Source organism: Juglans regia, chromosome 13, assembly GCF_001411555.2.
Source record: "Juglans regia cultivar Chandler chromosome 13, Walnut 2.0, whole genome shotgun sequence".
NCBI lineage: Eukaryota > Viridiplantae > Streptophyta > Magnoliopsida > Fagales > Juglandaceae > Juglans > Juglans regia.
Window position 1 is genome coordinate 30,598,847 of NC_049913.1, and position 27,725 is coordinate 30,626,571.

At 35.7% G+C, this 27,725-nt stretch overlaps 3 protein-coding genes across 4 annotated transcripts; 1 reads left to right on the plus strand and 2 right to left on the minus strand.

Moving 5' to 3' along the window:
- Positions 1–1,562: 1,562 nt before the first annotated feature.
- Positions 1,563–7,934, minus strand: LOC108989590 (molybdate-anion transporter-like). Its single transcript, XM_018963247.2, has 8 exons — positions 7,474–7,934; positions 5,559–5,703; positions 5,302–5,470; positions 3,939–4,209; positions 3,219–3,484; positions 2,917–3,132; positions 2,214–2,316; positions 1,563–2,012 (listed from the first exon to the last, which is right to left on the minus strand). Exons 1-8 carry the CDS (start codon positions 7,619–7,621, stop codon positions 1,951–1,953), a joined length of 1,380 nt encoding a protein of 459 aa, XP_018818792.1. The 5' UTR covers positions 7,622–7,934; the 3' UTR covers positions 1,563–1,950.
- A 2,903-nt stretch (positions 7,935–10,837) lies between these two features.
- LOC108989597 (rhodanese-like domain-containing protein 14, chloroplastic) lies at positions 10,838–13,562 on the plus strand. The gene is made up of 6 exons (XM_018963258.2): positions 10,838–11,255; positions 11,432–11,478; positions 11,624–11,716; positions 11,936–12,074; positions 12,177–12,279; positions 13,168–13,562. The coding sequence occupies exons 1-6, from the start codon at positions 11,042–11,044 to the stop codon at positions 13,280–13,282; spliced, it is 711 nt and encodes a 236-aa protein (XP_018818803.1). The 5' UTR covers positions 10,838–11,041; the 3' UTR covers positions 13,283–13,562.
- A 559-nt stretch (positions 13,563–14,121) lies between these two features.
- On the minus strand, positions 14,122–27,694 carry LOC108989592 (vacuolar protein sorting-associated protein 26A). 2 transcript variants are annotated; one of them, XM_018963252.2, is made up of 12 exons: positions 27,505–27,694; positions 26,781–26,828; positions 26,590–26,664; positions 26,113–26,187; positions 25,903–25,975; positions 22,894–22,938; positions 22,547–22,658; positions 21,268–21,334; positions 20,799–20,843; positions 20,468–20,523; positions 20,051–20,226; positions 14,122–14,656 (listed from the first exon to the last, which is right to left on the minus strand). In XM_018963252.2, the coding sequence occupies exons 2-12, from the start codon at positions 26,781–26,783 to the stop codon at positions 14,475–14,477; spliced, it is 909 nt and encodes a 302-aa protein (XP_018818797.1). In that variant the 5' UTR covers positions 26,784–26,828; positions 27,505–27,694; the 3' UTR covers positions 14,122–14,474. The 2 variants fall into 2 exon arrangements, with proteins under 2 accessions (XP_018818797.1, XP_018818798.1); XM_018963253.2 differs by having other exon boundaries at positions 26,781–26,838.
- Positions 27,695–27,725: the final 31 nt, after the last annotated feature.

The following is a 27,725-nucleotide window of genomic DNA, read 5'->3' on the forward strand; positions in this document are numbered from 1 at the left end:
TTGCAATTTTCATCACATTCACACTTCATTCTCACCGACCCTTCACAACATGCATGGTAGTGACTGTATGATAGTGTTTTTCTCTTTCTTTTTAATGCTTCCAGGGGCCTGAAGATAACAAGAGAAGGTGGTGACTACTATCTTGTTCATCAAGGCAAAATTCAACGCTATTTGGGTTCAAGGAGACAGAAAAGCGACAGCTAGTTGTACTCTAAATACCATAAGAGAGTTTAATGGTGAAGGATCAGAAGAAGAGCAATCCTGTAGAGGGATTTTGGACAAAATACTTTTTTTCATTGGGGATTTGGAAGTTGCCTCTACAGATGCAAAGCGTGGCCCGGTGCTATAAAGGTATCTCAAAGCATCAATTCATAAATAATTTATTGTATAATCTCTGTATGTATTCTATACTTAGAAACTTAGTCGTACGAGTGATTTGAATAGTCAGTTTGGGTGGTAAATTGGTAAGGGAATATCGATATTCTATTCATTTCCATTAACATTTTCAATAAACATCATTTTCATTTAACATCTTATGTCTCTTACCCCAAGTTGTATACATTTGTGCATGTGTATTTTGTTTGGACTATACAGAGTACTGGAAAATGCAACGGCAAATGAAGTACATGTTTGTTGCCAAATCAATATAGGCAGTGACGGAATCAGGATTTTGTATCAGTCGGCAAATTCTAACTAAGAATAAATAAATTAACATGATTGATGTTTTTTTGGTGGAAAATTTCTTATTTCCATAAAGTTGTGAAATGATATTTTTAGTCAAGCATTGCACATTCTTTTTGTTAAAAATGAGTAAATATGAAGCTCACATGAAAGAAATTAATTTTTTAATAGTGAATTCCACTCTTTTTCAAAAGAAATGCGCGACACTTGCACAATCCATGACTGTATCTAACATTACTCGCCATTTTTTGCATGGATTAACTCTAAAGTCTAATTTATTACTCAGAAATAGAAATTATAAATGGGAGTAGACGGAAAAAAACAACAAACTAGTAGAGTATAAAAGGTCTATATTAATACTCGGCCACAAAATATTCATCCCGCGTCAACAGAGGAGGAATCCCTTCCGCCCCTGATCTTTCTAGCCTACTCTCTGCCCAATAAACTCAAGAAGTTTTTGCAATCAGACTCATTGGTGAAGGGATTGCTGCTAGGGAGCCAACATGAGTGCAGCAACAAGAAGAAGAAGTATAACAGCAGGTGCTTCTACTGCACAAAAGGACTGCAAAGTGCAATTCCCACCCACATGTATAGCTAACCAAAACTGGCCCCAATGGGGGGTGGCGGTGATATGAAAAATATACCAGCTGACTGGAGAGAGCAAGGATTTCCCTCGAGTGTGTACTTAGTGGATGCATGTCTTATATCCAGTTTTTTTTTTTTTTTAGGAGGGAATGGGAGGCTTTTACCTCCTAGTAATCTTCATTTGGACCTTTATACAGTTGGCAGAAGATCTAATCAAAATTGGACGCTTCTTAGTGTTCATTCCAGCCTCTTATGAATCCAAGACCAAATTTTTCTCTCTTTTTCATAAATCTATCTACAGAGCAAGAAAGAAATATTATAATTGAATGTATTAAATCCATCTACAAATCGTTTTAAGCCAAAAAAAAGAGAACATTAAAAGCATCAAGTCATAAGTGCAGTTCATCCCATTACAAAAGTAGATCTTCCCTCCCCAGAAGAATATTTGAAGATATAACTAATACACTACCATGTTGATTTAGTGACGGCCGAAAAAACAATTTAAGCAGAGATTAAATAACCACTCCCCTTGCCCTCTACCTTTGCTGGGCAGACCACTATCAATCTTATACAATATAGACTTTTGTATTAAAATGAACCATCAATCAAGCAATATGACGGATGAACCCGGTGGCAGTTTTTGACCTCCCAAGATTTCCTAGTTGTCTGTCAGCTCAACATCAGTTAGATGTTTAATGGTTCAGCTTCAGTATCCCTTTCCTTCAACGATGACCAATCTTCTGTTTCTGTAACAAATGCATACATAGTAGCAATTTATAAAGCATAAACATAATTGGCCATCCGATGATTCAGGTTATTACTAATGAGCATATTGGACAATTTCCCTACATGTTTCTGCTCCATACAACATAAGCTAGAATCAAGTATAGTTCAGTCCATTTCTAAAGATGAATAAAAGTTGTAAGAATATAGTTCAAGGATTATACTTGGCTTCTCGGCAATCACCATGAGCCGCCTCTGCAAGATACATGCCAGCAGGAGGAAAATTGAGCACATGCCAAACATAACCGTGATGGGGAACGCATTAACCTTCAAAGATGAACCAAAAGATCTAGTTAGTGTCAGACCATGGGAGCGGTTGGGTATGAAAGGGTGGGCGCGGGGGGGGGAGGAGAGAGAGAGAGATCAGTAACAAATCTAGGGACTTTAGAGTCATTTTAAAAAAATCTGTAAAAACAGAAATTTTAAGGGTCTTTTTTTGTTATTTTATTAAAATGGCCCACCGAAAAATATTTAATTCAACTTGGACCCCCCTTAAGCTTCAGTCCTAGCTTTGTCCCCCAAGAGAGAGAGTATGGTTCTTTTTCTCTGGCCTGGATAGGTCTGTTCATTGAAGATTTCCCATATACACCCAAAAGCTTCTGCTGTATAAATGCTCTAAGAGGAGGGCCCGAAATGGGTTGGATTTGGTTATGTTTGCTTAGCTGGACATCATGTAACAACGATGTTACTCCAACCAAGGCAGAGTTTCAAATAAAGGGGTTTTAATTGGATTCGTGCCCGAACATCAGCACATATCAAAATGGGGTGGGGGGCATGTCCAGCTATCTACACATTCCCACATTCCAAAGCCAATAAATTCACAAAATTCAAGAAATATATTAGAGTGTTTAAAGGAGTGCAACATACATTGTACAGCACAATGCACACAAAAATATTGAGAGGAATACGGAAGAAGTTCATGATGGTGCTCCTGGCCTCCTCAGGAATGTACTGGGACCTCATTTTCATGATGGATGGCCAGAATATCCCCACACAAGCTTCAAAAGCACAGAAGCCAAGAAGTTGAATACAGCCTGAAAATGAGATGCTTCCACCTTTCACCTTCGAAGGTGCAACCAAGAACTGTTCCAAATACTGATGTTAGAAGATGCCAGAAGAACATAAGATAATATCAAACACCAAAGAGGTATGATGGAAACAAAACATACAGTGGTTAGAATGGGAAGCAGGAGAGAAGCGGCAGAGACTGTAAAAACAATCTGCATGTAGCTCTCTACTCTGGGTGATGATTGGGCCATCAACCGAGATGCAAGGGAGCTTCCCAACATTGAAGCCAGCATAAATGTCGCAAAGATGAAACCATGAGGGATTTCCTCTTCATTTGGGCTCAAAGCCGGAGTCCATAGAAACACAAAAGTGTACATTGAACCTTCGAACAGTGACTGTATTGCACCAAGCAATGCAATTTTCTCATCTGAATCCCAGAAAAAGTAATGATTAATGGGGGCATAAAAATGAAGCACGGCAAAGAAAATAAAATTAGAGAACAAAGATAAATACACGATGAGGATCAAAGAACTTGCAAAGCAATATCTTGGGTCCAAGAGAAAGTAAGCATTTTGTTCAAGTCCTCATAAAATGCATACCCATGCAGAACAAAACCATGAGAAAAAACAGCAAGCTAATTGCTTTCAGGTTGCCACATCATACAGGACCATCCCATCACATGTTTCATGATCAAAGTATAATGATATTTTAAACAAGATTTCAGTTGTGGCATAGTTAATCGTTGAGTGGAACCGGATGACGAGTCCATTCCATGCATGCGCTGAAGATATGCAATCTCGAAGGTTTCTGTTGAAGTATTTATAGGCTTTGGTATTATTTAAAAGAATAAAATGAATGCATAGTGAAAATTGGTATTCTACCAGAAGCAATGGCCACAGCAGCACCCCTGAATTGGGTAAGCAAGTCCTTGCTCTCGGAAGGATCTCCATAGTTCTCTGTCCATGATGATAAAATGACGGCCATACCAATGGCAAGAAAGCAAGAAGCAGCATCAAAGGGTGCCACGGGGCCAAGAGCCAAGGAATCAACAAGTAAATTACCAAACAATCCAGCAACAATGGCAACCAAACCATTGCCAAGAAATATAGCCTTCGAGAATGTGATTGACAACCATTGTTGTTCAAAACCCCTCTGTACATATGGGGAAAAACGCAATTAAGATTCATTAATATGAGGAGATAAAGGTCAGAGGAGATATCAATATCCAGCGTTGATTATACATGAAGTTCCAAAGACAGTGAAAAATGCAATAAACTCCGAACTATATGCTTTACATGCCTAAAAATGATTTAGAAAGTAGGAATAGGAGAATACAAAGAATGGAAGTGGAACACCATGCTGAAAACGTGGTATAAAAAAGTACTTCCAAATAACTAAAAACTTTATACATAAACCTAAAGAAAAGTCATCCTAAAGTTCAAATTATGTACAGAACGATGCAGTTAATATTTCTGGTTCTACGTTTAGACACCCAGGACAGTAAGCAGCCTTTCCTTTTTTACTCTCTTGATTTCTTGCTTCCCTTCTTCACATAGTGTTGTTACTATTTTTTCCTTATAGAGTTTTTGGGGACATGGAAGGTTAAAATAATTTTCTGTGGCATAATTATAATTGCATAAATGTATAGTTATCTGACATAATTTTTTTTTTTATGAATAAGAATTTTTTTTTGAGACAAGTAGCAAGGAAAAGCCATTATCTGACATAATTAATTGCATGGGATTGGTCAAGATTTCATTATTATGTGTTTATTTATTCCTGTTTTGGGTATTTTACTGCTCGGTACCTAATCTGGCCAGACATTTGGCTTAACTAAAGAGATGGAACAAATGCTTATATAAAAAACATATGTCAACATTAAATTGAAATATATAAGAAATATTTTTGCACCTGGAACCCCCATGCCACCTGCAGGAGGGCAGGATAAATTGATCTAATTAATAAATCTCTGGAAAATTAAAATTAGTTAAGCTGCTTGGTCAGCCAATTATAACTCTGTTGGTCATCCATAAGACCCGGAGGCTTCAACTACACAGGTTCTCCCTTAGGTTATTAATCACAATCAAGCATAAAGAGACTATGATGGCCACAAGGCACCTGTTGTCAGTGTTTAGGCCGTCCTGATGGACTACTCAGAAGAATATCGATATCAATAACATGTCTGAAAGCAACTATGTCGGTAAACAATAACTAATACAGTGAAAGGGTAAAGCAACGCCTCACCTTGTTGTGTTCTGCAACAAGCCATGACTCAAAGGCTGAGAACAGAAGGGAAGTGGCAATACCTCCCAAAATGCGGCCCACCATCAAAACCTTGTATTGAGGAAAGTGCTTGGTGATGCAGCTCAAGATGTATGTTATGCAGTATGTCACACATGCCCTCTTTCGGCCCCTGCATTCAGAGCATAAAGGAAAAATATAGTGAGAAACGAATCCAATCAATCAATAAATAAAAAACGACAGTTCTGAGAAAATCTCACTGTTTGTCAGCCAGAGATCCAACAATTGTCCCAAACAGCATGGAGGACCCAAATCCAGCAATAAAAAGCTGTCCAATCTCCCCTTTCCCAAAACCATATTGACTATAAAGATAGTAGACATAGGGACCCTGCAACCAATCCCCGGCTATTGCCGCATAAATAGCAACCATTAGACAAATGATTGCAGCTATCAATGGTTAACTTCAGTAAAAAAAACCTTTTGTCCTTTCCACCTACAACCTCAATAAATATTTATAATTATATGTAAGAAAAAATTATCATTCATATTGGTTTCAACTATTATAAAGGTACAGTTGTGAGGTTTAACATTTCAGATATAAGATGCAGGCTTACCAGTTAATTGCCAACAAAGGGCACCTGTATGAATTAGGTAGGACATTCCCCTAAGATTGCTTACTCTTCAACTATACTTAGCTGTATATTTTTATGCTGTTATCATTTATTGTTAAGTCTTACTAGTTGACTGTAATATCTGGAGTTTGGGCACTTCAGCCCTGTACTTTGATTTTCCTTTAAAAAAGTTCTTCATGAATCGGTTAGTGATTTTAAAAATAACAAATATTAACATAAAAAGTAAAACGGATTCAGAATGTGACTATGAAAGTAGAAATTGAAGCAATGATATTATATGCCCAGTTTTTTCCAGGAGTATAATGTCTTTAAATTGTTAATAACTTCATGTTTCTTGTTGGTGGATGGAAATGACTCTAAAGACAGCCACTATTTAGACCCAAATTAGATAAGAAGTTGTTAAACAATATTACCAATTCAATGGGTCATAAAAAATTGAGACATTGGAGTGCAGAGTGCCCGATGTAAACCAAAAGAATTACAGTTAGATGATCAAAACTGGAATATATCCACCGAATGCAGAACGCAACATGGTCTCGAAACCAACTATAACCCGCTGACATTATCGATCACAAGTCAAAGCATAGTCCTCTTGTATGAGGACTATGTTTATGGCCATAGAAAACAAAAATAGAGGATGTAACATCTGAAAACAACAATACTCCTCTTGGTTGCTAAGAAAACATGATTTTGAAGAAAAATGATATTTATCATCTTCTCACCATCCCTTATGTGGTACCAACCGATTGGAAGATATGTAAAGGATGATAAATAGTTTTCCAATCATTTGATGTCACATTAGATGATGATGTAAAGATGATGATTAAAAGGATGATGAAATAGTATTCTCAATCCTGAATGGTTTGCTTCCTGTCTAATTTGTGCACAAGCTCAATTCGAGCCAAATGCTCTGCTCTCTCCGTTCTTAAATAACCAAAACATTATCACAAAAAATCTTGTTTCCTTTCTTCAAGTTCCTGGGCAACCAATCAGAGGGACAAAAGGACATTTAAAATAATCATTTTACGATCTACGCCAAAATACTTTCTACGAATGCAATCCAGATCCACTGGTCTCAACCAATTCATAATCAAAGCAACAAACTTTCAGTGTGTCACTTTCGCCTTAATTTTGAAAGGCAGCACTTTCTCTCCTCTAATCCTTTTAATATCTAATATGTAAATCAAAGCATGCCTTCACCTCTCTTCTAATCCTTTCGCTGCCAAAAGCAATAAAAGCAAAGCAGTCCTAAATTGCCCATTAAACAATCAACGAAAAGCAATGCATACATATCCAGATAACAAAGCAAGATCCCCGGGAAAAAAAAAAACAAAAAAACAAAACAAAACAAAAATAAAAGAGCATTCTTAATTCACAGATATCAGATCAGATCTAAGTTCAGCAAACCCACAAACGTAAAGACAGAGATAAAGCACACATTGAGGGTTGTAAAAATAGTGATAGCGAGATCCGAAGAGAGATTAAGATGCAGAATGTGTAATTTGGTATGTGGGATTATGCGAGGGGCTAAACGGTAGCGTACCCATCATGAGAGAGTAAACAAGAAGGTAATTGTTCTTGAAGGAACTGAAAGCAGGCGAGGTGTTGACTCGATCCTTGTTTTTGCTCAGCTCCAGTGCTGCCACCACCGCTCCCAATCCCCCAAACACCAAGTAGTAGAACATCTCCATTTTACACTTTTCGCAGAGCCACTCGAAGCAGAAAGAGAGAGAACCGAGAGAGAAATGCCACTTCCTCTAAACTCTCCTCTCCTCCCTTCCCTGAAAACTAACTGAGATGGACTATATAGAGCAACACTTGCCCCGCGCAGAAGGACGCGGTTTTCACACTTGTGTAAATCCAACTTGACGTTCGGCTGCCACGTGCCGAGATCAGGCTCGTCCGATTTATTTTATACGGAGGTCCGTCGGTGTCGGTGGTTCTGCTACGCACTACCCACTGGGAAGGAAGGCTCTTTGATAGGTTGCGTTTGGATGTTGAAGTGAGTTGAGTTAAGTTGAGTTGAGTTGATAAAATATTGTTAGTATATTATTTATTATTATTATTATTATTTTAGGATTTGAAAAAATTGAATTGTTTATTATATTTTGTATTAGAATTTGAAAAAGTTGTAATGATGAGTTGAGAGGATTTTTGGTTCCAAACGAAGGACGCGGTTTTCACACTAGTATAAATTCCTCAAATTTCACGTCCTACGTACTTGACAATATTATTTTTAATTAATCTTATTTCACGTCCTACTAATTTTTTTTAATAATACTATTTTTAAATTTATGATTATAATAGTTATAGATTTCAATGTTAAAGAGAAAACATACATATATATTTTATATATGCGTGTGTGTAAACATTTTTAGGGTTGGTTTGAATTTAGAGATGAAATGAGATGGTTTTAAATAAAAGATGAAAGTTAAAAAAAATATTATTTTTTAATATTATTATTGTTTTAGAATTTAAAAAAGTTGAATTAGGAATTGAAAAAATTAAATTGTTTATTATATTTTGTTTGAGAATTTAAAAAATTTATAATGATTAGATGTGTTGAAATAAGATAAAATGAAACACTTTCTGAATCCCAACTAAACTTTACTTCTTTTGTTAATCATGTAACAGAAGTGTTACAGTTATTAAGAGATTTTACAAATTGATATAATTTCATATGATATGTTAGATATATTTTACAATAAAAATAGGTTTACAATCTAAAATATCAGATCAAGCTAAATCAATTTGTATATTTATTTTTATAAAATTTTTTTTGTGACTAAATCATTTTTCATCGTGTAATTTGCGAACAGGCATAAAAAAACGCATTATAAAAATAAATAAATTAACTGTAAATCTAAAATATAACTTGATAATAGGTTCAAACAAATATTAAACAATTAGAATTTGAACTTTCAGTAATATTAATTAGATATTTAATTAAGAAGGGAGGTTTTAATTAGGAGGGTTTAAATCAAGATGCTTTTGAAATATACGTACATATGATGATTTGATTTTGATAGACATATAATATCCATAAAACGAGACAAAACAATTAGAGTGTCGGCAATGCACAGTGCCAGAAATAATTGAGCTCTTTTAGCTACGGTTTGGATAGCGAGATTAGATAAAATTAAATGAAATAAAATATTTTCAATATCCAAACGTCTTTGATATAATTGGTTTGAAGTTAATAAGTTTCTAACTCAAATTCTTTAGTTTCAGCATGAAAGAGATTGATGTGCCGCAATCAAAGGCGAGAGGAGGCAGAATAAAGAGGCATGTGCTTGTTGGTCAGCCTCATACGTCTTTGCATGATTGCAGCATCATGCTATATATATACGTCGACCACCAAGACGTCCCCTTCTTATTTAATTGCCATTCTCCCAACATGTTCCTAAATATATGAAGTGAATCTTATGATATGTATTATTAAAAATGATTTGTATAAGTTTTAAATAGATAAGTTTGGTATAAATTTTTGTAAAAAGATAGATTTTACTTTAAAAGTGTAAAAAAATTAGTTTTTTTTAGTGAGATCAGTTTTTTTACAAAGAGTTTACATAAAATTTATCTATTTAAAATTTATATCTAATATTACTCATTTATTATTATTTGTGTAAATTTTTTTTATATTATTAAATACTCAAGAAATGCTACAGGATAGATTTCAAGTTTCTATCTTTGTATCGCTTGAAATCCACGAGTTTTAAATAAAACACTAATTTCGATAATAATTTGAGAAAATATTATCTAACCCACATCCAACATTCCAACTCTAAAAGACAAGGGATTTTATTTTAAAAATATATATATATATATATATATATATATATATATTGTTTACTTGTTTTCTGTTGTATTGTATAAAGATCCCTTAAATTTTGCAATAGAAATTTAAGAGTGATTTGGATTTAGAGATGAGTTGAGATAGTTTGTTAATAGTAGAATAAAAATTGAATTATTTATTATATTTTGTGTGAAAATTTGATAAAATTATTTTAAAATTTAAAAAAGTTGAATTGTTTATTATATTTTATGTAAAAATTTAAAAAATTTATAATTATAAAATGAAATGAATTAAAGTAGATTGAAATAGATTATGAATACAAACGAGATCTTATTCTCTACCTTATTGACATGGTGAAAAATAATATCATTTGAGCTAGAAAACGAAGGGATGGTGTTGACTTCTAGTACTTGAAAGTTTAAACCATGATCCAACATCTTCGAAGTACAACAGTACTATCCAAAGTCAAGCCTGTATTAATTATTTCAAAAATAAAGTACAATTTATATATAGCAGCTAGAATTTGATAAAGTTAGCAGCACAGAATTAAGAAAGTTTTTATGAGAGAATTAAGAAAGTTTTTATGTGAAAGTTTAGGGCCAAAAGTACTATTTTAACAAAGAAAAATTATATTTGTAGTTGTGGAGTGTATATGTATCGTATAGTCATTTTAAAAAAAAATGTATATATATGGGACTCATATAAAAAAATTTAATTTTTTAATAATTAAATTTCACTCTTTTTAAAAAAAATATGAAGCGATTCACATTTCACGACGGTATTTAACTAAAATGTAAAATAGAGAAACTAGACGTTTGGATTCGAAGATGACTTGAGATGACTTGAGATAAGCTGAGATGAGTTGAGATGGATTGTGAATAGTAATGAGATGAGTTGTGAATAGTAGTGAGATTTGTGAGTTAAAATTGCTGAATAGTAATGAATAGTAGTGAGATGAGTTGAGATGAGTTGAAATGAGCTGAGATGACTTGCGAATCCAAAAGACCAATTGCAGCCAAGTGGGATGAATGAATGGCCCTTCTGAAGCCCTGCAGGAAAACAAAGTGATGGGGTTGAAAGATATCCAATTGGAACATACTTTAAAATATCCACCACAAACTCAGATTCTCTACACAGCTAAATATCCAAAACACCCATGACCATGCCACCTGATCCCCCCAAGTACCCAAAAGATCTATCAACATAACTAAACCAGAATAAGCAAAAGCAGCAGAAGTTTTAATGATACATGTATAGGCTGTGAAGTACTCGAGACTTTGAAAACTCCATAGCTGTTTGAAGCTTTCGATCTAGAATGGCAACTTTGCCTTCAATTACCCTGAGTCCATCATCTTCATCATCTTTACAGCCTTATTATATCTATTCCTCGCTGCCAACGTTTTCTCCAAAACATACTCTTGATCACCATCCCTGCTGGTTCAGATCCCCGAGGCAAAGATTGTCATCAAAGGCTGTACCAAGAGGCCTGAGAATCCGAAGTGCAGCCACAAAACCTGCAAGAACACCAGGTACATCTTTTCTAGTCTACATGTAATTAATAAGAATCTCCATACATTTTTCAAGACGACATGATCACTGAAATAGAGATATGTTTGATTTGATATATGTTCATCTGTTTGATATTTTTATCTCCTAGATTGACACTGATTTTCATTCTTTTCTACTTCTTTCTTGGAGGGATCAGCTGAAGAAGACTGGAAGATTAAGAGGGAGTATCTGCTACAGAAAAAGGTACAGCCCCCACCTCTAGCTTTGATTCACAGAGACTGAACATAAAGTACTAACACTACAATTCTGAAACGTAAAGCAGACACATTTCGGTCAAACCACACAAACATATTGATGGATATACTTGGATGTTTTTTCTATTTTTCAGGTAAGGAGTGTGGATGTAAAGGAAGCTCTACGCCTTCAGAAAGAAAACAACTTTGTGATTCTTGATGTGCGGCCCGAAGCAGAATTTAAAGAGGTAATCTGCTTACTATATGTTATCTAGATTTGCTACAGAGAAATCAAAATAGGTGGAAAACTCTAACTGCAATTGAACCTGTAAAATATTCATTAACAATGCATTCTTCACTTCTTATTCTTTCTATGTTAAGCTTTTATGGCCATCTGAGTAATAAATATGAAGCCATAAAGTAGAGTTATTTTTCCTCTACTTAAGATAATGCTTTTCTGGGTGTAGGCTCATCCACCAGGTGCTATTAATGTGCAAATATATAGGCTTATAAAGGAATGGACAGCTTGGGACATTGCCAGACGTGCTGCATTTGCATTTTTTGGTATCTTCTCTGGTACAGAAGAGAATCCAGAGTTCATGAAAAGTATGGCACAATTACCTAATAATGTCTTCACACTGTTACATTGATTTTTGATAATCTAGCTAGAGTTTTAGAAGTAACATATTGTTTTGAGTATGCTTCCAGCTGTAGAGTCAAAATTGGATAAAGAAGCGAAGATAATAGTAGCCTGCTCATCTGGGGGTACGATGAAACCAACCCAAAATCTCCCAGAAGGTCAACAGTCAAGGTGGGTCCAATCCTTCAGTTTATGCCAATTCTTTCTGTATTTTACCCACCCTCAAGACTTCATTGATCTTCTCGACTCTTGATCTTGTAATTAACCTATTTGGAACTTGTAAATGATCTTTAAGACTAGGCACACCTTAGTTCTCATCAACCTTACTATGGATAACTTTTGCATGTGCATTAAAATATAGTTAGAATGTTCAAAATACATTGATCCAATGCCTTATCAAAGCAACTCAAGTAATTAAGGAAAGCATGCTTCAACAAGGATAATCCAATAAAGTTGTTAATACAATATCTCTAGGTTATAAATGAAGCTAGACAGTATTCTTTATGCTTGCCAAATTTCCATTTAGTAGAATTCTTTTGGAACATTTGCATTTCATGCTGACTGGGTATGTTATTGCATTCAGATGTAGAGACATAAGTAGTTGTATAAGGTCAGATGATACTCATCCACCAGGCAGAACATGGTGTTCACTGTTCATCCTGGTCACTCTGTCCTTGTTTATTCCCGAGTCACATAGTTATGGTGAATGTAAATAATAAAGGAAAATACTTTAACAATACACAAAAGTAAACTCACAAACTAATATAGTTTGATGTGATACGTCAGATTATAAAGTTACTTTTATTATAAAGTATATCTAACAGATTTCATGAAATTATATCAATTTGTAGGTTTACTTTGTATAATCTCTCTGTGTCTCCTCTCATAAATACATATTTGCGATAATTACTACTTTTCATTCTAGTCTGTCATGTCCGCAGGTGTGATTGGAGACGACAGAATTTAAGATAAAGAAACCAGTTTTTCTCTCAATATTAATAAATATGGCCCATCTCTTTCTCACAAGGTTCAATGTTTACAAAATGCTACTTCGTACAGGTCACTGATAGCGGCCTACTTGCTTGTCCTCAACGGTTATACCCATGTCTTCTACTTAGAAGGGGGCCTTTACACATGGTTCAAAGAAGACTTGCCGGCAGTTTCAGAAGAGTGAACAGCCAAATGGTGATTCCAGATTAACTAAATTTTTGTCCCCAAATGAGAATGTCAATTACTTCTTATCGTTATTGACTCTGCTTTTGTCCTAAATTGAACTTCTCTATATGAAGCACGACTGTCGTATTGGAGGCTTTTTCTTTATGGAAGTAAAGTAGGAAATTATTATAAGTGAAGACATATCTCCTTTGGACCTAATATATGATGTTTATTATTATGGAACCAGAGCTTATGTCTCACTGGGATGAACCACTGAGACAACCTAGCTTTCTACCAAATGATCCTAATGTTAATGAATAACTTCATTTGTTTCTCAAAACATTTGATGGCAAAGGTTTTGTTTCTCAAAACATTCGACTCTAACAGTAATACATGACACGACAGTAACAAAGAGCTCAGGCACAAGATCTCAATTTAAGCAATGAAATCTTCACGCAACCTTACTTAAAGAATAACAGTCACAATAGTTAAGGAGGGAAGCTCAGAAAATTCAACCTCTGTCTCAAAACTATCATGGTCTTGAACATAATGTAACCCTCACTCCCCTAGAAACAGTGCCGAATCTAGTAAGTTGGAACTTCAAAGTCCTAGAAATCATCACAAGAGGCTTGGTGATCCTCCAGAGATCGAGTTGTTAAGTTTCTCAACATCTATTAAGCTGAAGTTGAGGCTGATTGTCCTTGTGATTGAGCAATGGATGTGAAGATATTATCACCTAAACAAGCACCATAGGGAAGATGATTTCCTACATCCTTTTAACATGTAACAAACAAACAATATTGGCCAGATGCACCAAATTCTAAACAACCTAATAAATGGTATAGAAGAAAACCATCAGGAGGAAATAGTAATCATTGCATTCCGAAGGACACAACATTCTCTTAAAATAAAATACAATACAAGAAGCAACAAAAGTAAAAACACAGAGGATGCTATATAGTTTCAAACAAAGCAGAGAGTTTTGCTACAACATGAGCCCTCCCCAGCATGGCTCATGTTACATAATTTGTGACAATATCGTTCGTAACAAAGCTGTCACTAGGCAAGAGTGCCACCAAGCCATTCTAACCCTTCATAGGAAAAAAAAAAGAAAAAGGGATTCTGTAACAAAATGAAACCTAAAGAAGCTTTACAAGGTGTCTATGAGACAATTTGTCTTCTCTTCGCTCCCAAACCTGTGAGTTAAGTAATCAGGAAGAAGTTTCCTGAAGCCTATATATAGTGATTTCCTGCTGTTTAAAGTACCGCCGGTCCTCTTCATCGACTAGAACAAGATTCAAATAATACTTCACACTGAATTTGTTATTGATATTTCGATGCGTAGGTGTCAGTTCATAAGGGCTAAGGAACAGTCTGATTGGAATTGATTCACCTGTAAAATCAAGCACATGATGATCAGCCATTCCAGTTATGGGCAATCAAATAACATAACTGTCAGTTGAAAATTCAGAACCTTAAGAAATTTATCTTATAAATGCAGTTACCCTTGATGTGATTATCCAAATAACTGAACAGATTCAGTCAGTTTCATGTCATTAAACGTGTGTTTGTTTATTTTAGGGCTATATAAAGAATCGGACTGTGGTTTGTCTTAAGTCAAATTCTCCTAGTGCTTTTCAATTGAACATCACTCCATGTGATTCCTAAAACGATCAAACTGGTCCTGTTAAAATTCCATTCATAAACATTTAATTATGCCAAATAGTACCAGCTAGTAGTTGGAAAGTCGAAAGCAAACTACTGACATAATATCACTAAAGCCGCCTTAACTGAATAAGTGAATTATACTTAAAAAAAATGAATTATCGAATCATAAAATAATATGGTTTTCTCCTATAATGATTCAATAGAGGAAGAAAAGAGGTCTTTATAACCAGAACAATGTAGAGCCCACGAAATAAACAAGAACACCAATGAAAGTATTCCACCACTGCCTCCATACTAGAAAAAAACTGGAGCTGTGTCCCAGTTGTAGACTTCCTTCGTTCCTATGACCCTTGTTGATTTTGAAATTTGCTCTCAAAGGAACCGAACTTTTGACTGGCCATCCCTTTTTTATGAGCTGCTTTCATGAAAGGAAAATGAACTTTGCTCCTCTATGCACTAGGCGCACCCATGGTTGGTGGGAAAGGAAAAGGATTCATCCTTTGCAGCATTTCAAAGTGACATTCTACCTGGTCATTTAAATCAGATCTCTACTTTGGTAGAATAAGGAGTTTACTATGGTCAGTGCAGTGAGATTTTGAGGAACTAATCGTGCCTTTACACGTGCACCAAGAGACAAGACTGCTGAGCCCACTCTAGCTCAGCAACAACACCCATGGTGTGAGCCACGCAAGAAGTAAGCTATTACATTGATCAGCTGGATCTATAGGGAGCCAAGGAGCAAGGCAGTAGATAAAATAGAATAAGGGGCTAGGCCCCTTATAGAGTAGGGGAGACATTGAGGATAATAAACTTGAAAAGTAGAGCCCGAGGGGGCAAGAAGTAGTTAGTGGTCATGGCACCCTAGTTGATGGCATTCCTCTCTGTGACTGGCACTTCAGGAACCATGGGGCACTCCATGCGGATCATGTCTTAGGGATGAGATGCCAGCATAAGGAAATTCTGGGGACCTCCTGTGGGAATGATTGGATTGGAGGATCCAAGACCAAAAATAGTGGTATTTGCTTGCAACAACATAATGGAGGCAGTCAATCAAAATATAGATTGATCCAAAATCTGATTCATATCCATTATCCACCATGAGATAATGCTGTGAGGGCTACCATATGGAGGCCCGAGGTGGTAGGACACCTTGCCCCTTTTTGATATAAGAGGCATCGCCCAAGTACACCAGTAGTATACACTGAACATGCCTAATTACATCTAAGCACTAGTGAGAGATACAAACAAATCATGAAGGTTGTCCGTATTACAAATAATGGCCGAAGCCCAAGAGAGTAAAGTATTGTAAAAAAATCGCTTCAGCTCCTCCAAAGAATGCTCCATATATTCAAAGCACCTCTTGTTTCTCTCCAAAGAATTCATCTCTTTTTGGTTTTAAGTTTTATTTTCTTACTTTTTGAAGTTTTTATCATTTTCTGGTTTTGAAGTTTTTCATTCTTTATTTTTATTTTTTACAATCTTTTTTAACATTTTTTAAATTTTTTTAATTTTTCTGACACGACATGCTACATTTCTTGATAGGTAATCAAGAAGCTTTATTAATAGAAGTAGGCAAAGCCCAAGAACACATGGAGTATACATGAGAATTACCAAATTAGAGTTTACAATAGAAAGAAGAAAATCATGGACATCTAGCCCATTACAAACAATGGCCCCGCCCATAAGGACAATGATTTAAAAAAGAAAACTTTAAGCTCATCCATTATTCTCTCGCAATCTTCAAAACTTCTACCATTTCTCTCCCGCCAAATACATATAGGAATCATTCTCCAGATTGCTGCCACTTGTGAGTTACCTCGGAGGCTTCTCCAACTTGCAAATAAATCCCCCAATTTAAGAGGCATGACCCATGACAATCCAATTCTCGCGAAAAAATCATCCCACATGGTCCTAGCCACCTTGTAGTGTAAAAGCAAATGATCTACTGATTCATCATTCTCCTTACACATGCAACATCAATCCAATACCATGACCCGGTGTTTCCTTAAATTATCCGTGGTGAGGATCTTGTCTAATAATGTTGTCCATACAAAAAAAGCTGCTTTTGAATGAGCTTTCATTTGTCATATACTCTTTCATGAGAACATGGTCATTCCAGGGCTCATTAGAACTAGGTAAAACGATCTAACAGTGAATTTACCTTTCTTGGAAGGGCTCCAGTTCATCTTATCTATGGTAACCTCTACCATGCTTATGGAATACAAGGCTGCATAGAACTCTATGATAGTCTCCAACTCTCAATCTTGGACTGCCCTAATGAAATCCACATTCCATTGAGGGGAGCCACCAGAAAAGACCAAGAGATCGCTATCGCTGCATCCTTTTCTTGTGCGAGTTCAAAAATGGTAGGGAAGTTGTCTTGGAGGCTTCATTCACCACACCATTTGTTATACTAAAATCCGATACGAGAGCCGTCACCCACCACAATATGTTCATGTCTTCAAAAGATCTCCCAACGTCTCCTAATGTATTTCCGCAAACTCACCCCATATGAGTTGAGTACATCATTCTAGCACCATTCTCCCCAAGCCTCCTCAAGCTGTGAATCTATAACGGACTTCAATAGGGCCCCCCTTTCCGTGTAGGGGTGATAATATGTGACACGACCTGTGAACCCAACATGAACACCACAAGAAATTAGCGGGTTTGGATTTGATATTAAAGGGTTCGGGTTAAAACGAGTTAACCTGTTAAGACACGATTTATAAACGGGTCAATAACGGTCAACCCACTTAACCCGAAATCAACCTGTTTAGATTTTATTTTAAAATTATAATTTTATTATCATTGAGTTGTAATATTGGTATTCCTCAATATGCTTATATTTTTATTGTTGAGATTGTAATTCTGAACCTAAACTCATATTTGTTATTATAAGGTTTTTAATATTGATTTTATTATATGTTAAAATTTGAAAAATATTGATATTTTTTTTTCATTAAATAATCTTATTTTTTTAAAGATATCATGGCTACTAATAAATATAGATTTTATCTTTTATGTGAAACTATATTAATCATGTTAAATGGGTTATGCATACTAGTTCAACCTATTTACATAAAACATGTATAAATGAGTCGAGTCGTGTCATGTTGACCTATTTCTAATTAATTATTAAACGATTCAAAACGGATGACATGACAAGACCCGCTATCTAAATGGGTCGAGTTAGGGTTTGAAAGTTTGACATATTTAGCTTAATGGGTCAGATTCGGGTTAACTTATATAGTCGAGTTTCATGACTTGATACAACATGAAAACGACCCAAAAACACGAATTGCCACCCTTACTTTCCTGTTGGTACCTCCACAACCATTTACCCAACAATGCTTGGTTGAATTTCATCAAGTTATGAATCCCCAATCCACCCGCAGAAATTGGAGTACATAAAATTGACCAATTAACCAAATGAAATTTGAACTCTTCCCCTAACTCACTCCACAAGAAGTCATGTTGTAACTTCTCAATACGGTTGGCAACCTTTGTAGGGGGTGGGAGCAATGATAGAAAATAAGTGGGTAAGTTAGAAAGAGTACTTTTAATCAAAGTGAGCCTACCACCTTTAGATAAATACAACTTTTTTTTTTTTTTTTTATAATTGAGTGTCCGGGCTAGCTTACACGCACCTCGACTAATCCTATGAAGCCCTGAAATTAACGATCAGGTAAACCTCCAGTAGCCCTAAGGGGACTCGAACTGGTGACCAATGGGGAGAAAACCCAAGGCCGGATCAGCTGAGCTACCCCTTAGAGTTAACCACCTTTAGATAAATACAACCTCTTCTAAGAAGACAATCTGCACTCCACCTTTTCCACCACGTCATTCCAAATCCTTTCTGATTTAAAGGGATCACCTAATGGTAAGCCAAGATACTCTTCAGGGGTAGAGATGATACCTTACATCCCAACAGAGAGGCTAAATTCTACATTTTAGGGACAGACCCCACTGGCACCAATTCAGACTTTGAGAGATTAACTCTCAAACTCGGGACAACATCAAAATAAAGAAGTAGAACCCTCAAAGATTGGATATGCCCGAGATTTGCTCCACAGAAGATGAAAGTATCATTACTAAAAAGCAAGTGAGAAATATCAATGGCGCCATAATCACCATTCCCGACCAAGAAATCATAGAGAAAACCACATTCCACAAGGCCCACAATCATCCTACTGAGAGCTTCCATGACAAATAAAAAAAGTAAATGAGAGAACAGATCCTCCTGTCTCAAACCACAGGGGGAATTAAAGAAACCCACAGGTGAACCATTCACCAAGATAGAGAATCGAACTGTAGAGATGCAAAACTCTACCCATTTCTGTCATTTCTCCCCAAAGCCACATCTTGCAAGTAAATAAAGTAGGAACTTCCAGTTGACATGATCATAGGCTTTCTCATGTCTAATTTGCAAAGTAACCAAGATTCTCTAGATTTGAGTTGTTCATCCAAAACTTCATTTGCAATTAAGACCGAATCTAGGATTTGTTTACTTTTGACAAATGTGTTTTGAGCTTCAAAATTAACTTTTCCATCACCATACTCAAATCGATTCACTAATACTTTAGAAAGATCTTGTAAACCCCGTTCAAAAGGCTAATGGGGCGATAGTCTCTAACATCCACAGACCCCATCTTTTTGGGAATGAGTGCTAAGAAAGTAGCATTTAGACTTTTTTCAAATCTGGCATTAGTATGAAAATCTTGAAAGACCCACATAAGGTCACCCTTGATCACTTTCCAACAAGCTTGGACAAAACCCATGGTAAAACTATCAAGGCCACATGGCATGCCACATTAACATTGTTAACCATTTAGCATTGAAATTCTAAAGGCACGACCATTTTGAAAAATCTTAATACCACAAGGAGAGAAAAGTTCAATTGAAAAACACGGAGCAAATTGGCTTTAAGGCAAACCATAGGGATAAATTTTGTATTTAACCCCTTGTTTTCTTTTACTTCTTTATAGGGAAAACATGTGTTTTGGTTATTGTATGTATAAGCATGGTTGTTCTCTTTGTGGTTGTGACCATCTCCCATCTCTTTGTTGGTGTTATATTCGTTGGAATAAGAAGAAAAGCAGAAGAATAATTCTTAGCATACCTCTAACAGGAGCACCATCCATCAACTCAAATTTAGCAAGTGTCTCTGTCTCAACATGGGTATTGGCACCTGATCCTGTTGATTCTCGTCTCCTAATCTCCAGGTCCATATTTTTTATCTTGATTCTTACAAGAAGAAAATATATCTTGCCAATTATAACATCTTTCAGGTGATACCTGCATATTGTAACACCGATAAGCAATGACAAAGATACTCCCCTTCAATTTATGCTAAATTAAACAATAAAATGTAATCTGGACTCCTGAATAGTTACCCTACAAAACAATGAATTGCTGACTAGACTAGCAACTGTGTACAGATGGAACCACCCTATAAGGCCAGGTTTAACTATAGTCATGATCAGGCAATCTTCAATACCAACTGCAAAATCCCAGTTATACTACATGTTTGACATACTTGCTTTTGTTATACTCAAACTCAATGTGTAGGCAATCTTCAATTCCAACTTCCATCTGCATACAACATGAAAATTATGAGAATCCCCACTCTTGTTAATTTGCTGCACATTGGATTATACAAATGCAACAGAACCTCTAAAAATATACAATCAAAAGCAAGGACTTTCACTCCATTGATAGCGCATATTCAACACACTGTTTGTTTTAAAAATCCTCTTTACGTGTGATAATCACTGAAAATCATTAAGTATGGTCCTTTGAAAGGCAAGCTAAGACAGCAGCAAACAGACAACAGGTTTACCGAATAAATCATATGTTACAGCACTCACCTTGATGCTATTGTTAATGGATGGTGGGGAGGAATAATTTCGAACCTGATGCCAAAATAAAGACATCAATATAAACCAGAAATGAGATACCACAATAGTTCTAATATAAATAGCACTGGAAAAGAAATTATGCGGTAACTTTTGTAACATTAGTGACAATTTTTAAATCTACACCGAAACAAGTAAAATTTTGAATGGCAACCACTCTGCAAAAGTATTTTTCGAAAGCAACCAATGCACAATCAACAGTCTTTTTTTTTTTTTTTTTTGGTTAGAGGATACATAATCCCAAGTCATTAATTCATACATAAAAATTATTTTTTAACAACAGATATGTGAAGTAATCACTAGGTAGAACTTTGGGAGGTACTTTTGTAGCATAAGGTATTGCATATTTATAAGTCCCAAACAAACTAATCACCAATCACTAATATACATAGAGAAGGAGAGGGAGAGAGGGAGCTGTTACCACAAAATCCTGGTATTCTATAATACTGCCAGCATAACCACGACTGATTGTGACTTTCAAGACATACCTGCAAAGGGGAGATCCAAAAAATTATAATTTTTCACTTATCAATATGTATATATATATATATATACACGTATGTATATGTATATATAATCAAAGAGCAGTGTACAGTAGAATGCTAACACTCACTTTTTTTATGGGTGGGTAATCAAGAAATTTCATTCATAGGAAGCAAGCTAACACTCACTTAATCATATCCTTTAACAAAATAAAGATTAGAAAATGATTATAAAAAAAGGTAATTAAATTTGAGACTGCCAAAGGTACTGAAATGATAATCACCATAATCTGTCCTTCGAAAAAGAAGCAATTAAAAATAAAATATATTTCAATAAGGCTGTGACCTTCAATTAACATGTTCGCAACATTAACATCATCATTACCATAAGACACTACTCGTGATAAATAACATGGCAACTTGCAGTTGGCCAACTAATATGATTTATTATTAACATTACCTGTGAAATCAGATGTTTCTTTTTCCACATCTTATTTCTATGGCTTCTGATATTGTATTTAATGGGGGCTAGCTTTAATGATTTTCTTGCATCTATTTCTAGCTCCTAGCCTATAACTAGGTGTTCTCTTTTGTATATTTCCAGTGTACTTGGGCCATGCCTACTTACTTGTTTCAATAAAATTTCATTTTACTTGTAAGAAAAATGATCTGAGAAGAGATTAAGGATTCTCTCCTTATGCAGCAAAAAATTAAAGAAGCAATAAAATGTTAAATATCAGAACATTTCCCAAAGCAAGCAGCTGTACACAATACCTAAAGAGAGCTGAGTAACTAAAATCAGAAAATGCTGCATCACCCAGTTGCTAAGATATATTGAACTTCAATTGCAGGAGTACAAGAAGAAAACAGGTTTAAAAATGTTTAATCACAGCCTATCCAAAAAGATATCATTTGTTCTATCAATAAACGATTGAACACACAAGTAAAAGGATGTTGCAACATTTGATTAGCTCATAAGAAAGGGATGGGGGGAGGGTGTCCTAGCCTAACTTCACCAATCATAAAGTAGGTGACCACAGTTAGGAGCATGGGCAGAATATCCACGAGCACTTACCATTTTACTCAACATCTCTAGGAACAAGGATCATCTTTATAGCCATGAAAAGTGGTCAATGTTAAATACCACAAAGGATATACCAACAGAAAGTATGAATACACAGTCAGCATTGAAAGCTTACAATATGATTAATAGCTCACCTAAGCCTCACATGCACCCCATTGTATGTCTCATATGGCATTTCAACAGTGGAAAATTCAAATGGATATGTTTTCTTCTCATATATTTCTCCAGGAACATCCAGTTCACGAACTACAAACAATAGCAGTAAAAAAAACCCCTCATCAAATTGATTTGTTTGCACATTTTTTAAATCTTAGCATAATAACTGATGGCATAAATCAAATCGCAAGGGGTCAAAAATTTACGTGTGCTTTTTTTTTTTTTTTTGGGGGGGGGGATTTATAATTAGAAACAAGCAATAAATGAGGAGTCAATATTGAAATCCAATAGTCAAAGCTAATGAAAGAGGAGCAAGTATATTTACCAAGGGAAGTAAAGTCATAGAAGTTGCCCCTATCAAAGTACATCTCTGCAATCAAATATAGTATCGTTAAAGATTCATCTTAGCAATAAGGAAAAAGATACTAAAAAGGACCCAGAAGAACAATATGACAGTTAAGACTGAAATATGAACAAGTTTGTAAAGTAGATGCTTCCTTTACTACCCATGACCAGAATTTATCAAATTCTAAACCAACTGTACTACCACATCATATTTAGTAAAACAAATGGTATCAGCTCTTGAGATCATGGATCCATTCCAAACATATTTATTTCTAGAACATTCAACTTCGACTAAATGAGGTTCTGAGTCCCACTGTTTGAAAGCATGGAGATATAAGCCATGAGTAATTTAAAACTAAAAAATTTAAAGAAAAATAAACAATAAAATAAAATAAAAAAGCAAGCAAGAAAAAGGAGGTGTAAGCACAGGGTAAATCTGTACCAATACAGTTCTTTTAAGAAAAGACGAAGCCAAACAGGGGTAATTGGTCACTCTATAACAGCATTTTACATTCTTTATATTTTAAAAAATACTCAAGTTACCAGGAAAAAAAACAGCATTCTAATAGCCAGTACTCTATCAGGCCAAAATATACTAGCATAGGGTCATTCAAAGGAAAGAACATACGAAATTGTGGGTTGTCATGCGTATACAGCCCTCACCGGTAATATACATTGGAAATGTCAAGCGAGTTTTATGACAGTTTTGTCTTTATTTTTGTTTCTTTTTTTTTTAAAAAAAAACTAGCAACTGCACTGTATCGAAAGCTTCAAAGTCCCATGCCTTACAATGACATATGCATTACTCAATTGCTACTAAGGGCACTCCTACTTCGCTTTGAAGCAGCATCGGGTTTGAAAGTGAACCTTGAAAGATCAGAATTGGTGCCAGTTGGTAATGTTCGTAATATCAAACAACTGGCTAACACTTTAGGATGCAAGGTGTCTGCCCTACCTATGAATTACCTGGGTTTACTGTTGGGGGTTGCCTCAAGGACTGTAACAATATGGGATACAATGATCGAGAAGATCAAACATGGATTGGCTGGTTGGAAGAGACTGTATTTGTCGAAAGGGGGCAGGATCACTTTAATCAAAACTACTCTCTCTAATCTACCAACGTATTTTTTATCTCTATTCCCAATTCCCAATTCTAGCAAGTGTGGCGATCTAGATAGAGAAATTGTACAGGGACTTCCTTTGGAGTGGCATGGGGGACGACTTTAAATTCCATCTAGTCAAATGGACTCAGGTATGTTCCCCACTTCCCTTGGGAGGGTTGGGTATTAGAAATCTAAAGATTTTCAATAGGGCATTACTTGGAAAATGGTTGTGGCCATATAACACAGAACCGGAAGCTCTATGGAAGTTGATGATTGATTATAAATATGGAAGTGGGGGGGGGGGGGTGGCTAGGGCTGCTGGTATAGTAGAGAGGTAAATGGGACTCACGGAGTGGGGATTTGGAAGCATATTAGTCAGGGATGGGAGATGTTCTTTTGTCACACTAGACTTGTGTTGGGAGATAGTTCTAGAATAAAATTCTAGAGCGACATTTGGTGTGGAAATAATACACTAAAAGATTTATTCCCCTCAGTATTCAGGATTGCATGTGAGAAAGAAGCTTCAGTGGTTGATTATATGGTGATAGCTGGAGATCAAATACAGTGGAACATCATCTTTAGAAGGGTGGCTCAAGATTGGGAAGTTGGTAGTTTTGAGGAGTTCTTTCGACTTCTGTATTCTGTGAGACCGAGCATCCAAGGAAATGATAAATTGTGGTGGGTACCAACAGGTAAAGGCACATTCTCGGTTCGATCGTTCTATCAGTCTCTCACACAGGTGCAAAACACTCAGGCCTCGTTTGTTTTCGTAGATGAGATGAGTTGAAATTAAAATTAAAAAGTTGAATAAAGTATTGTTAGAATATATTTTTTAATATTATTTTTGTTTTGAGATTTGAAAAAATTGAATTGTTTATTTTATTTTATACTGGAATTTGAGAAAGTTGTAATGATTAGATAAGATGAGATGAGATGTTTTTTGAAAACAAACGAGGCCTCAATTTCCATGGAAGAGGATATGGCGTAATAAGGCGCCTCCCAAAGCGACTTTCTTTGCATGGACAGCATCACTGGGAAAGATCTTGATGACAAATAATTTGCGAAGACGTGAGGTGATCATAATAGATTGGTGCTGCATGTGCAAGACGAACGGTGAAACTGTAAATTATCTTCTACTACATTGTGATGTTGCTAGAGCGTTATGGGTTGAGGTGTTCAGCAGATTAGAGTTAGCATGGATTATGTCCGCCACAGTGGAGGCGCTCTTGACTTGTTGAACAACTCTTGGAGGTATTCCACAAACCAAAGTTGTGTGAAAGATGGTTCCTATTTGTATTTTATGGTACTTATGGTAGGAACGAAATGGCAAGACGTTCAAAGACAAGGAGTGGATCATTTGAGGATCTTAGATCTATTTTTGTTAGAACATTATTCATATGGGCCATAGCTATAGATTTTAATGGCTTAGACCTGCATGATTTTCTTGTTTCCTTTTCTTCATCCTAGATAGGTGTTTCCTTTTATATACCATCTTGTGTACTTGGGTTATGCCTATGCTAGTAATACAATCATTTACTTATAAAAAAAAAATATAAAAAAAAAAAAAACAGTTATCCGCTCTGCTGTTGGCTACCCAGCCAAACAAGTTTTAGATAACAAACAGATTGTATACCACAAAAGAATCCTCAAAAAGAAAAAAAAAAATTATAAGCATCCAAAAAAGCTGTGGTAGTTAAAGATTCAGATCTACCCTTGTTAATAACCTCTAGTCATTGTACTTCAAAAATTTCGAGTATTTGGTACAAGTAAAAACTCCATATATAACACGGGTGAAAAGAAAAATGTTCTCCTATGAATTGCTTACAATCTCTCTCAACATATGAGTGACAGTGCACCACATTGAAACATTGAAGCAAAAACCATACCTATCTGACCAAGGAGCTCAACTTTCACACCATTATGATCAACTTTCTTCCCTTGAAATGGTTCTATAGAAATCTGAAATAAGACAACAATATCCGTTAATAAATGCATTGAAAAACATTAAATAAAAGTGCTTCAAGTAATGCTTTTAAAGACATTAAGATTTTATTTTGCATTATAATACATTCAAAAATATTCTATCAATCAAATACCTTCCCAGCAATGTTTTCTTGACTTTGGAAAAGGGGCACCATGACTGTGTGACCATTTTCCTTCTTTAGTGGGACCTACATGAGCAAATAAAAAAGAAAAAAAGCATATTGTAAGACCATGAGTCAAACACTTTTGAAAATTTTCAATATCAGTATAAATTAAATTGTGGATGAGAGTATTCACATTGGACATTAAGTCCCCCGACCCAAAAAAACCAAAAAACGAGTTATAGGCCCAAGTTCAGCCGTCGTTACCCAACACTTTCCGTAAACAATACTCCCCGTAAGTTCTTCAACAGCCATCATCAGCAGTCAAAGGAATTAAATTTACATCATATACTATAATATACAGTGTTATTAAGTTCTTCAAAAATCAAGAAATTCGCTTTTACCCAATATTTTTCACGTCCTTAAATGAAGTCAAACACATCTAGTACTTAAAAACAAAACTGCACACAATGAAAATTGATAATGAACCTGCTTGCGTATTTTTCCATCGGAAAATGTGATTGAAATGTTGCAAGCTGGCTTGAAAGCTCCAATTAGGTAATTCTGGGATAAACAAAATTGTCAAAACACTTGTTTTGTTGACTTCAGCCCAACATTGCATCAGACAGAACACCAGATTTAATCATTGGATTTATCTTAAGCTAGTCATACAAACTCACCATGCTGATGGCAACAATTCCAAAACCCTACAGCTTTACTCTATGCACCTGCAAAATTCTTTGTCAAATTTAGCTGAAGAAAACAGCATCTACTATAGCTAACCATGCACAATCACCAAGTTCCAAGTTAAAATTCCTCAAAAAAGCAAGCTTTTTCAGATAAAATAGAAAGCCACACAGCAAGATATACACACTTTAAGCTCAAAATCAATGCATGTCTATCATATGCATCTGTGAACACAGCATATGAGTTCCAATTTCAGAAATAAGTTGAAGAATCCAAATCCAAATTAAGCTAAAAATGCCGAAAGCTGCAATAGTTAGGTGCTTAATGTGCTTAATCACCGAAAGCACCCTAGGTAGGAGAATCCAAACCCTGCATCTCCTGCATATGGAGCAATGGCGTGTGTGTGTGCATGTGAACCGCATGTTTCTGTCAATGTGTTTTCAAAATCACCCTGCATATCAAGCTCAGATTATTCACTCAGATTATTCAATGCGAGGAATCCCCATGTCAAGTTAACATAACAGGCTATGAATCACATGCGTTTGTGTCTCTTAGTACAGCTAGAACTAGATGTATAATTAGTCATTCAGGTAGCAGAGGGTAATACGAAATTAGGATAAAATTAAAGTCCAAAAACGAATCGAGATTAGGATCTATTCCCGATTAGATAGTAGGTAAGTCGGATTCAGCGTGTAGATTAAGAAATCGGTTAGGTACCTTAAAAGTTGGGCGCGAAGAAATCACCGAAGAGACGGGACAGGAGCTAACCCAAAACTGGGAAATCAGGAATTGGAGCTGTAGAGAGAGAGACGGTAGGGAGGGATGTGAGTTTGACAGTTGAGGAAATGGGGACGAAGAACACCAGGGACTTGTCCCTAAACGACTTTCAGGAAGGAAGGTGCTTCTCACGTGAGAAGCACGGGGACAAAACGAGAATT

Coding starts and splice junctions, on each gene's coding strand:
- LOC108989590 (XM_018963247.2), bottom strand. CDS start 7,621: ATGGAGATGTTCTACTACTTGGTGTTTGGGGGATTGGGAGCGGTGGTG. Junction 4,210..5,301: donor TTGTTGCAGAACACAACAAG/GTGAGGCGTTGC, acceptor CCATATGTACAG/AGGGGTTTTGAACAACAATG. Junction 3,485..3,938: donor TGCTGTGGCCATTGCTTCTG/GTAGAATACCAA, acceptor TCTGGGATTCAG/ATGAGAAAATTGCATTGCTT.
- LOC108989597 (XM_018963258.2), top strand. CDS start 11,042: ATGGCAACTTTGCCTTCAATTACCCTGAGTCCATCATCTTCATCATCT. Junction 11,256..11,431: donor AAAACCTGCAAGAACACCAG/GTACATCTTTTC, acceptor TGGAGGGATCAG/CTGAAGAAGACTGGAAGATT. Junction 11,479..11,623: donor AGTATCTGCTACAGAAAAAG/GTACAGCCCCCA, acceptor TCTATTTTTCAG/GTAAGGAGTGTGGATGTAAA.
- LOC108989592 (XM_018963252.2), bottom strand. Junction 22,939..25,902: donor TGAGCTCCTTGGTCAGATAG/GTATGGTTTTTG, acceptor ATTTGATTGCAG/AGATGTACTTTGATAGGGGC. Junction 22,659..22,893: donor CTATGACTTTACTTCCCTTG/GTAAATATACTT, acceptor TATTGTTTGTAG/TTCGTGAACTGGATGTTCCT.